The following is a 12847-nucleotide window of genomic DNA, read 5'->3' on the forward strand; positions in this document are numbered from 1 at the left end:
AAGGGATAAATACTATCCTGCCATTGGTTTATGCCCCATCATAGTCTTGGTCTTGCTTTGTGCCTCTTGCTGCTTGGCTTCAGCTTCTACTAGCCTTAAACAGGAGGAAGCAAATCTGAAAATTGCTAAAGGAGAAATAATTAGAGGACCAGTGTACTTCACCAGAAGCAGAAAGTGTTGTTATAAAAATATTAAGTAACATCTGTGCTCCTACTCATATCCTCATTCTACATTTTATATACAGTAGAATGCTAAGTTTCATGAACATCCTTCCATTTATCTTTTTTTCTTTAGGAAGTAAAGGAATTTATTTGTGATAGTCCAGAGATTCACCCACTCCAAACAGGAACTTCAAGGTTATGTTTAAAAATTGGATATCCTGTTTATAAGACAGACTCCAAAGTAAGTTGAAGACAAAATGTATTGCTTTTAATTATGTCACCTCATTTTCTATGGGTGTATGCACTGGATAAAAGCAATAATCCATAAAAAGAAGTATTGTGATTCATGATTGCCTTACGAAAATAATGCTATCAGAAAAGGTTACATAGTCCAGAGCATTATATTTGAAATCAATTACAAAAGCATAAACTTTATTATTCTTGACATATGGGCCTATTGTAACCCTAGGCTGTGTCACTGCTGTAAACTGTTTTTATATTAGTTTCTAATAAAAAATTTGTTGTCGTAGTTTAGCAATAATTATTTCAACATTTCCCAGTTATTTTTTTTCTGTTTATAATAAACTGACTTATGTTACTTTATATAGAAATGCATGAAAATTAATATACAACAGATTTGGAATGCCTTAATTTGGGTTTGGATTAATAAATGTGTTAAGCAAACTCAGCAACCTATGAATGACATTACATGTATATTTATTTTTTAATATGGGTTTAAGCTATTTGGCAAGTCTTTCATCTCATTGAATTTATTTTTCTGAAATTAAACAGATATATTTCCAAATCACCTGGCAAGTAACAAATACAAAGTCAAATGAAAATTACTCTTTGATGAATGTCAGTGTTGGCTGGTAAGTAGCTGTAGTATTTACTATAGTTATGTGTATATGTATATACTAGCAAAATACCCACGCTTTGCAGCGGCAAAGTACTGCTTTAAAATTTTTATTAAGAAGAAAAGTAAACCTTTTTAAACTGAGGGAAAATATACCAATAATTATTTGGATCTCTTTGTATACCACATTGTCAGTTCGGCCCTCTGGTTGTAATATGACCAAGCTGTGCGCTGAGCTTACTCTTGAGCATGCAATGTATAGTTGGCCATGTGAAAAGCAATCTTGCCACAAATCAATGTCAACCTTTTGTAGGGTTTGTCCCTGAGACGTATTAATTGTCATTGCGAAGCAGAGTCTTACTGGAAATTGGAGGCGTTGAAATTGAAATGGGTTTCATCGATAACTTCGCATCCAGCTTTTGAGAGTTTAAATATTCATAAACATCAAAGTGTCCACTACTCTAATCGTCACCTGTGAATCTAAGATGTTTAAGAGGCATTGGCGGTTGTCCAAAGGTGTAAAACACTTGGCCATTTCGGTACACTTGAAAGCGACAACCGAACAATTCAGCGGCAGCCATCAACTCACATGCAGAACCATAGGTGAAGGGCTTAAGCATTTCACTCTTGTAGTGCTCCTGTGTAGTATAATTATCTCCTGTACCGTCATCAGTCCACCCTTTGAACCTGTCCCAGTCATTCAATACATAAGACAATGTTCCTCCGGATATCAAGAGTGAGCTTGATATGGCCGTGCAATATGTAACACAGGGAATGGAAAAGGCAGTCGCCATCTCCGGGCATGGAAACTACTCGGTAAGTGACAGTTCTTTGATCGATGGTGATCACCTCAATAGACATGTTAATGGGGGTACGGTTGGAACGATAAGGAAAATGGGTACCTGAACAATGTAAACTAAGTCTAAAATACCTACACAATAACTATAATCATAATAAATGAACAATAAAACAGCGGAGAAGCCGTGGATTAAATAAAAAGGCTGCAGTTATCAGCAGGGAGACGTGAATACCATGGCGAAGCAAGGAAGGGAATGAAGAGACCGGCGCGACGGACGGCCTTATATAGGCAGGCAGCAACTACATGGGAGGCGTGGGGATGGGGGACCCAACGCCACCTCACACGTCGACCGAGCTGCAGGCTATGGACGTATATATGTACGTAAGTAGGATTCAGTTATTGTTGGGAACCTGCGTACCAAATTTCTTGAAGATGGGCCCATAAGTAACAAAGACCATTGGAAAGTTCAATATGGCGGCTGACAGTGGCGTCATACCACCAAAATAAGTACGTACATTGGTTTCAGTTAGCGCAGGGAAGCCGCCTACCAAATTTCGTGAAGATGGGGCCATAAATAAGAAAGTTTAACATGGTGGACGTTGTTGACCGTTATGACCGTTACACGTAGAATTTCGAAATGAAACCTGCTTAACTTTTGTAAGTAAGCTGTAAGGAATGAGCCTGCCAAATTTCAGCCTTCTACCTACACGGGAAGTTGGAGAATTAGTGATCAGTGAGTCAGTGAGGGCTTTGCCTTTTATTAGTATAGATTTTATTCATTTAGGTGTTCTTCTGTCTAGTACAGGATAGACTACTTTCCTGTTTGCTTCCAACATATTGTATTACAGATACAGATAACTATTATTCAGATTACTCTTCCATCACATCAGAAAAAAGATGACACCACACATTCCATATGGATGATGGATGCAATCAACCTTTATTTTAATTTAGTATCTGTTGTGGTAATCATTGAAATGGCTTATGATATTGATCATCCTTTGTTTTCAGCTAACCAAACATTTGGTGAGAATGGCAGCTTCTTGAAAATTATGTGTGCAGTGATTACACTTTTAGAATCTAATGTTTAAAGCCATAGTAAAAGATTAAAATAAAGTATTTTGTCAGGTACTGTATGTACTGTAAAATTTACATAATAATTTACTTTTGCCCTGGCTGTTGAGATGACCACTATTGTCTCTTTGTAGTTGAGCAAAAAATGCACCCAAGGATTTGCTGACCCTATGACTTCCTGATACATGACGCTATATATTTTTTGTGCTTCCATTTGTTTATAACTTACATGTATTCCCAGAATTACCTTAATACTGTGTGAGCGCCATAAGAATTGGAGGAGTCCACAGAAAACAGTCGAAGCACCCATTAGCAATAGCACCCTCTCTCGTTCTGGCATGGCATAGCTTACCTTTATTGACTCAGGAAGGTGATCTCCAGGTGCACATTCATGACAACTGATATAAAAAAATAAAGTAATCAACTCTAAAAGATACAGTTTTCAAAACATTTCCAAAAGACGATGTACAATATCAAAATAATTGAGAAGTGTACCTTCTTTTTAATGCACAGTAATGAGGCAGTGGTTAGAGCTGCTGACCTGAAGGTCCAGGAGACTGCAACTCAACTCTTGTTTTAGTCTTATGGTAGAACAGATGTGTTCAACTTTCCCCTTGGCTTTCCCAGACCTACTGAAGAGGTTTTGGACATCACTGTATTTGTACTTTGGGACCAGTTGCTATACCCAGAGACAAAAGTGGATTGCACACACAATTCCAGAAATACAAGGATCTTGATTAAAAAAGAGAACTTTATCATGAAGTGACCTTCTGCCACTTGCTCCTGAAAAAACAGGGTAGTTAAAAATTTTAAATTAAGCCTGAATGGGAGAAGACACCTCACAGCCTGCAGCACACGTGAGACCTGAGGGTGAAGGGAAGATGAAGTATCCGTCTACAGGTCCACCATTGTACCCATGCAGGGCCCTACATGTTCAGTTCCACAGCGCATTCATGCTGTCTAGCCCCAAGATGGACGGTACTGGAAACTATTCTCATAAGACTGCTATTGCATGCTGTATTCTCATCCATCTGTGGGCTATTTCCAACTCTTCAGTCCACATACATCCCTGTATCTAAATTCTTTCCCCATGCAAATGACAAAAATTGTGAAAATTAAATCATAGAAAGCAAGCCAGACACAATACATTCTAATTGTGGCTGCACAGCATGCTCTGCTCTACATCCTTAGAACAAACAAAAACTTGTGTCTCAAGAAAACAAAAAAATGCCATTCTGATGTGGATGCGAAACATAACTGCATGGCTTTTCAGCTTCTGTCTCTGTATAGGTTTATCATCGATATTCCAGGTTTCCTCCCACATTCCAAAGATTGTGTTTCCAAGCAAAGGGGCCAGAATTCCCTTTACTGACCTAAATTTCAATTTTCAAATTACAAACATATAATTGCTATAAGAGAATAGATTCTACTCTGGGAGATATACCAGTAAGTGGCAGTTTCTAGGAACTGAAAAGCAGAAGGTTAAAAGGTTAAGTTTGACATTGTTCAAGTTGAATTTATTTCTTCTCAGTTGTGGTATATATTTTATAAAATTTTTAAATTAATAACCCCACTTTTGCTTTTATAATGGAGTCCATGAGGACCGGTGTCCCATTGTAAAATACAGTAATCCCTCGCTACTTCGCGGTTCACTTTTCGCGGATTCACGACTTCGCGTATTTTATATGTAAGCATATCTAAATATATAACGTGGATTTTTCGCTGCTTCCCGGGTTTCTGCAGACAATGCGTCTTTTTACTTCTGGTATTTGCTTCCTCGGTTGGTTTGCCCAGTTGATTTCATACAAGAGATGCTATTGGCGGATGGCTTAGAAGCTACCCAATCAGAGCACGCAGTTAAGTTCCTGTGTGCTGCTGATTGGCTCAGTGACGGAGTGCTGCATTAACCAGGAAGTCTCATCTCACTCATTCAACATTAACGTGCTCTTGCTACTGCATTCAGGGGATTATCACCTTCAATCGTCATCATTTTTACTGCGCAGCATATTCATCACCATCATCACGTCATATATAGCTACGTGTACTTCGCTATACAGTAAGTGTAAACTTATCTACCGATTTCATATTGCTTAGCAGTTGTCCCTGTTATTAACAGAGTAAAGGGTGGGTTGTAAACAATACAGGGAGTGTTTAAAAACATCCAAATACACGTTAAATAATTAAATAAATATGGTGTCCCTACTTCGCGGAAATTCAGTTATCGCAGTCGGCCTTGGAACCTATCTCCCACGATAAGTGAGGGATTACTGTAACTTATAAAACTTGACAAATACATTCACTTTAAAGTAGCATTGTGAAGAAAACTCCTCACATTTCTTACCTGGAACAGTTGGAGCCCCGGAATGGCAGCAAACGACATGCCAGAGGAAATGAAGGTTTGTGCTTTTCTGTCTATAGCAGGCACAAAGGCATGGCTTGTTAAAAAATGTGTCATGCCAGCTACTCCAAGTACAAAGACAAGCTGAAAGAAGTGCTGTTACCACATTACAAACCGCAGTCTTTGATTTCAGCGGAGTGGTTTCACTTTTATAAATGAAACCAGCGTGAAGAGGAAAGTATTGCCAAATATGCAGTAGCTTTGAAAGTGCTGGCAGCGAATTGTAATTTTGCAGCGAGATATCTAGTGTGTAGTATACACTCCCAAGAAATACAGACAAATCTGTTGTCAAAAGTAGATTTAATCTTGTACAATGTCACTGGCAATGGGACCACTAAAAACTCAAAGAAGCTGGCTCATAAATCCATTAAGATCTCGCAAAAGGGGAGGAGAGGACTTCCAGAAAGACAACATATTGTGATGCCAAATCTCCGACGAAACCACACAGGTGAGATCTGTACACCTTCTGAGGAAGCGGGTGGAGCTGTGAACGATGAGTGACATAAAAAGGACCCAGGACAGCTACTTGGAGTCAACCCTTAAAGAGAGTCTGCAAAGGAAACATTAAACAACTGAAGCCTGAAGCCTTTAACTCACTGTAAGTGACATCTTACATAGCCATATTAGGGGTATAGAACAGAACATTACAACACAAGAAAGGTTATACGAAATAAATTTTTTTCACTGTGTTTTAAAAATGATGTCTTCAAGCTGGTGGCCATCATTAGCGATACACTGTTCAAGACGATTTCTGAACGTTCGCATGACTCATTCTGCCATTTCATGAGGAATAGTGGCGATTTTGTGGCGAATAGCATCCTTGAGGGCTTCAAGGTTTTGAGGTTGGTGTGTGTATACCTTCAACTTGAGATGGCCTCACAAGAAGAAATCGCACGGAGAGAGATCACGTGATTGTAAAGGCCACCAGCCATCGCCATGCAGGGAGATCAGCTGCCCCGGAAACATCTCCCGCAAAACTTGCATGGATCTCTGTGCCTTATGAGCTGTTGCTTCATCCTGTTGAAACCAGACATCCACCACATCCATTTCTTCCAGTTGGTGCTACAAAAAATTCTCTAGCATTTCAATGTAACATTCTGAAGTGACAGTCACCGTTGCTCCCCCCACTTCAAAAAAGTAAGTGCCTTACAATGCCAAATTTTGCAACGGTGCACCAAACTGTACGCTCACTGTGCAAGAGTCTCTGATGAAGTTCACTTGGGTTGGTTTCAGCCCAAAAGCGGAAATTTTGCTTATTTACGTAACCATTCAAATGCAATTGTTCCTAGTCGCTGCACATGACGATGGCATCTCGATGAATGGTTTGCAGAATGTTCGTGCGCAACTCTCTGCGGCTCTCCCAGTCCATCTCAGTGAGTTCCTGCACTACCATCATTTTGTATGGATGGAAATTAAGGCCCTCGTGCAAAAATCCTCCTCAAAGACATGTTGGAAATGCCTAAGGCAGAAGCATGTTTGCACGCTGAACATCTAGGAGACTGCAAAATTGGATATTTTAGGCATTCGTACAGTCCGGAGATTTTCTGTTCAATGTTGAACTCGTCTGTCTAAATTTAACCACCCACTGAAAGATTGTTTTCCGATATGGGACATCACCATTAGGAGGAATGCTGAAGTGCGTTCGGAAGGCACGTTGCATAATGATGATAGATTTGCTTCAACAGCGAAAGCACTGGACCAAGGCATGTTGCCGACTGAAAACTACAAGAGATCGCCTATCAAAGGACACCCACCCCAACCCACTCGGCTGCCTCTACCTTGCACAATGACCTTGAGAAATGTGGTACTTCATTTTGGCTCACCCTGCACAATGAAGAAAGCATTTAACAATCACTGGTGTCTCTACAACAGCCTTCCTTGCTATCGGGTCATTATAATATGTTACTGCTGTGGAGGGAAGCATGACACTCAGACGTGCAGTTTCAAAAACAAAGAATGCTTTTTGTGTTCTAAAACAAGTCATTTAGGCTGTGCGTGCAGAAACAAAACCAAGAATAAATGTGCAGCAAACTGTTTTTTTTCTAAAGGGGAAGAGTTAACTTAAGTGGCAGTGACTTAGGAGTCTGCACATTGTTCACAGCTAGTGAAAAAGTAAATGAATACAAGTAGAAGTGATGCTGGAAGAAAAAAGAATAGTGAATAAAATGGATACAGGAGCCACTGCTTCTCTAATATCAGAGACTTGGTATAAATGGTAAATGGCACATAAGCAATTAAAAGAAGTGTTTATGAATTTAAGAAAGTATTCAGGTGAAGCAATTGAGTTGCTAGCTATGACAGAAGTGGAAGTAAAATACTGTAATAACTGGAATTGTCTAACAGGAGCCAGATGGCCACTGGCTTACAGTAGTATTTAGTGCCACCACATTGTTTTATCACCAGTTGGGTCCAGTCTGAGTCTGAACAATGTGTGCATGTTAATAATCAAATACAATAAATCCCTTTAAAACATCCCTTTTCTTAATAAGAACTGGGATACCTTATTCTGACAAATGAATATAAAAACTGCACACAAATGAACAACTTAGTGAACACACAATAATTCACTTCTATCTCATTAATAAATATACAGTACATTGCAATCAAATCATCACATCCACAATCATGAATAATGAAAAGAGCTGTGAACTTCACATTCACAAAAGACCTAGACCCCTTAGACACCCCAGTCTTACTTAAAGTCACCTCGCCTTCTAATCAACCCGTCCTGAAGGTAAAAGAAACACACTGCACTTTCTCTCTCACACACACACACTCCAATTAAAACCAAACTTCCCTTTTTCAATGAAAACTGGGAACCCCTCCATAGCAATTGTGTAGCCAAAAGTGGGCATGGATGGGCAGTGGAAGAAGCAGGTCCACCTGTATTTTTAAAGAGAGGTACTATCTATGGTGGGAAAGAAGGCCTCCACAAAGACTCTGTTTATAAGAAACTGACTAATACAGTAAGGTTAATATGATAGCAATCCAGTTCTCAAGATATGGGTAAAATAATCCCTTGAACTCTGGGTTAAGGATTGGAGGAGTGTTATGTAGCATTATATATTAAGATGGATTAAGTAAAATGTCAAGGGGTGTCATTTTATTCTTTATATGGTGAAGGTTATGTGCATATGTGTAATAAAAAAAAGAAGGTGGACTTACCTTAAAGTATATGGTACGAGCGATAAGGAGACAAGTGTGAAAGAAAGAGAAAGACATTTAAGTGTTTGTAGTTAATTCAGATTTCCTAAATAAAGTTTTCCTTTTGTTCATCACCTTGTGGGACTGGTTTATCTAGATCTATAACTGAAAATAACAAGGTAATAGAAAAAAAATTATGAATCCAGTGGCAGCAGGCAATATCCATCCATCCATCCATTTTCCAACCCGCTGAATCCGAACACAGGGTCACAGGGGTATGCTGGAGCCAATCCCAGCCAACACAGGGCACAAGGCAGGAACCAATCCCGGGCAGGGTGCCAACCCACCACAGGACACACACAAACACACTCACACACCAAGCATACACTAGGGCCAATTTAGAATCGCCAATCCACCTAACCAGCATGTCTTTGGACTGTGGGAGAAAACCGGTGTGCCCGGAGGAAACCCACACAGAAACGGGGAGAACATGCAAACTCCACGCAGGGAGGGCCCGGGAAGCGAACCCAGGTCCCCCAACTGCGAAGCAGCAGTGCTACCCACTGCGTCAACATGCCGCCCAGCAGGCAATATTGGAAGAACATAAGCCATTGTCAGCTTGACTTTTTTAGTTATTATTGTCAAGTTATCTACAGAACAGAGGCAACAATTTTTGTCTGGGTATCAACATTCAATAATATCAGAAATGGCAACTGATGACTTTCAAAGGTGAATCTACGCTCCTAGCTTTGATGGGTGCCGCAGAGGAAGATGAGCAGCAAGTGAAGTTAGCAGCCAGTTTCCTTTTTAAAAGGCTGAATATCACAACAATGTATTTCTTTTTGTTTTTTTTCCTTAATATGTAATATGACACGGACATGCTGTTTTACAATATGTGTGTGATTTCAAGACTTGGATGAATACTCAGTAACATTTTTGCTTGAAAAATTGACTTATTCAGTAAGCTCTAAGTATATTTTTCACATTGAGACAGAGGTACAGGTCCGGTCAGGATGGGGAGCATGCACTGGTACTGCACGTTGCCGCTCCCACTACATGGTGAAACACTTTGGTGTCCTGGTTGGCAAAGGCTGACACGTGGTCCAGTTCCAACCCCCCAAAATGACCATCTATCTGCTGCAGCCTTGGCCTGGTGCAGTTACTTGGGTCCTCAACATTGAGGATCCTGTGAGCCAGATCATACTCAGGGAGTTGCACCACATGACCGTAGTGGCGTAATTGACGCTCCCTCACAATGCAGGTAATGCACCTCATTTGGGACACCATGAGCAACCGCTCATTCAACACCAAGTCAAACCAGTGGTACCCAAACATTCTCCGATGAGACCCAGTACCAAAGGACTTCAATCTTCATCTCATATCAATGGATAGCGTCCATGTGTCACACCCATATATCAAAACAGGAATTACCAAGGCTCTAAAGACTTGGACCTTTGTCCTTTTGCAAAGATATCGCCACACACCCAGGTACCTATTAACTTTATTATAAAACAAAACAGCAGTTAGTTATTACATTTAAAAACTATTCTTCACTTTAGAACAAAGTTTTATGAAGCAAATTCATATACAGTATACCATGATTGTGAAGAAATAACTTTGACGTAAAAACTTCAACTACCAAAATTATCCTTTAAGGACAGACTGAGCCTAAAACAATGGTTAACAGACGGCTTTGACACTACTGGCCATCGTGTGTAATTTCTTTACAAAGTCATCAAATAATGAGATATTAATATTAGAAAACCCCTGCTACAGTGATGTTGGTCCATTTCTCCATAAGACTGTAAATATGTTTTCTTCAAAGAGCCTTGGGATATCATTCACTGCACACAACACAAAGTTTTTATGTGCTTATTTAAACAGAATATGAAATATTTTCATATTTAATGCCAAAGTAGATTCAGAAAATGGATGGATAGATGTATGGGATATTAATGAAGAGCAAGAGATTGGGTGGGTGAATTATATCGATGATACAATTACTGCTATCAAAATTGATAAATGGCAATACAGTAAAAACCCTTCTGTAATTGTTAAAGCAAACTTTATTTTAAGTTAAAGAAATGTGTCATAAGAACTATTTATCCAGAATGTGCCTTTTAAAAATGCAGTGTACACATAAGAAATACTTATCGTAATCATTTAATTCTTTAGTTATACCTCATTGCAGAGACTCTGACACTAAATTATTTAATTATTGTTGTTTCAAAAATATGCAATGAACATTCTTTTATTGTCTTGCAGTAAAAATAATGGATCACAATTACTCAAAAAAGTCAGCTATGCTATTCATACAAAGCACTCTGTCAAAATGTTCCTTAAAGGGTGAGTAGAAAGGCAGAGAAAATGTTGGTAGACGATCAACTGCTACCATCTGCTATTTAAATTATTTTTCAGTTTCATCGCTTATCTTTTGAAATATCCTCTTTACAGTCTTTATTTTTATTTTAATAAATCTGTCATTTTCATCAACTTTCCATTAACAGATTAAACTGTTGAAGGAGGGGAGACCACTGCACTGAGCCTATATATATATATATATATATATATATATATATATATATATATATATATATATATATATATATACAGTGGTGTGAAAAACTATTTGCCCCCTTCCTGATTTCTTATTCTTTTGCATGTTTGTCACACAAAATGTTTCTGATCATCAAACACATTTAACCATTAGTCAAATATAACACAAGTAAACACAAAATGCAGTTTGTAAATGGTGGTTTTTATTATTTAGGGAGAAAAAAAAATCCAAACCTACATGGCCCTGTGTGAAAAAGTAATTGCCCCCTGAACCTAATAACTGGTTGGGCCACCCTTAGCAGCAATAACTGCAATCAAGCGTTTGCGATAACTTGCAATGAGTCTTTTACAGCGCTCTGGAGGAATTTTGGCCCACTCATCTTTGCAAAATTGTTGTAATTCAGCTTTATTTGAGGGTTTTCTAGCATGAACCGCCTTTTTAAGGTCATGCCATAGCATCTCAATTGGATTCAGGTCAGGACTTTGACTAGGCCACTCCAAAGTCTTCATTTTGTTTTTCTTCAACCATTCAGAGGTGGATTTGCTGGTGTGTTTTGGGTCATTGTCCTGTTGCAGCACCCAAGATCGCTTCAGCTTGAGTTGATGAACAGATGGCCGGACATTCTCCTTCAGGATTTTTTGGTAGACAGTAGAATTCATGGTTCCATCTATCACAGCAAGCCTTCCAGGTCCTGAAGCAGCAAAACAACCCCAGACCATCACACTACCACCACCATATTTTACTGTTGGTATGATGTTCTTTTTCTGAAATGCTGTGTTCCTTTTACGCCAGATGTAATGGGACATTTGCCTTCCAAAAAGTTTAACTTTTGACTCATCAGTCCACAAGGTATTTTCCCAAAAGTCTTGGCAATCATTGAGATGTTTCTTAGCAAAATTGAGACGAGCCCTAATGTTCTTTTTGCTTAACAGTGGTTTGCGTCTTAGAAATCTGCCATGCAGGCCGTTTTTGCCCAGTCTCTTTCTTATGGTGGAGTCGTGAACACTGACCTTAATTGAGGCAAGTGAGGCCTGCAGTTCTTTAGACGTTGTCCTGGGGTCTTTTGTGACCTCTCGGATGAGTCGTCTCTGCGCTCTTGGGGTAATTTTGGTCGGCCGGCCACTCCTGGGAAGGTTCACCACTGTTCCATGTTTTTGCCATTTGTGGATAATGGCTCTCACTGTGGTTCGCTGGAGTCCCAAAGCTTTAGAAATGGCTTTATAACCTTTACCAGACTGATAGATCTCAATTACTTCTGTTCTCATTTGTTCCTGAATTTCTTTGGATCTTGGCATGATGTCTAGCTTTTGAGGTGCTTTTGGTCTACTTCTCTGTGTCAGACAGCTCCTATTTAAGTGATTTCTTGATTGAAACAGGTGTGGCAGTAATCAGGCCTGGGGGTGGCTACGGAAATTGAACTCAGGTGTGATACACCACAGTTAGGTTATTTTTTAACAAGGGGGCAATTACTTTTTCACACAGGGCCATGTAGGTTTGGATTTTTTTTCTCCCTAAATAATAAACACCATCATTTAAAAACTGCATTTTGTGTTTACTTGTGTTATATTTGACTAATGGTTAAATGTGTTTGATGATCAGAAACATTTTGTGTGACAAACATGCAAAAGAATAAGAAATCAGGAAGGGGGCAAATAGTTTTTCACACCACTGTATATTTGGTGGATAGATTGTATTTGCAAAATGCCCCCTTGCTTTATGATAGACTAAGAATTGCTAGCATGTTATATTTTGCCATTTACCTCAATATAAATAAGGCTAAGTATTTTTCCTTCTTTTTTAACACAATATATATATATATATATATATATATATATATATATATATATATATTTTTTTT

The 12847-nt window shown here is 39.0% G+C and overlaps 1 protein-coding gene across 1 annotated transcript in view; it reads left to right on the forward strand.

The window, feature by feature from the left end:
* itgae.2 (integrin, alpha E, tandem duplicate 2) overlaps window positions 1-12847 on the forward strand; it is a 120785-nt gene that overhangs the window by 93581 nt on the left and 14357 nt on the right. The window contains exons 23-25 of the mRNA XM_028807184.2: window positions 295-402; window positions 954-1033; window positions 10698-10778. Of these exons, the coding sequence (XP_028663017.2) occupies window positions 295-402; window positions 954-1033; window positions 10698-10778 (269 nt within the window). The remainder of the gene's footprint in view (window positions 1-294; window positions 403-953; window positions 1034-10697; window positions 10779-12847) is intronic.

Source organism: Erpetoichthys calabaricus, chromosome 8 (genome assembly GCF_900747795.2).
Source record: "Erpetoichthys calabaricus chromosome 8, fErpCal1.3, whole genome shotgun sequence".
Taxonomy (NCBI): Eukaryota; Metazoa; Chordata; class Cladistia; order Polypteriformes; family Polypteridae; genus Erpetoichthys; species Erpetoichthys calabaricus.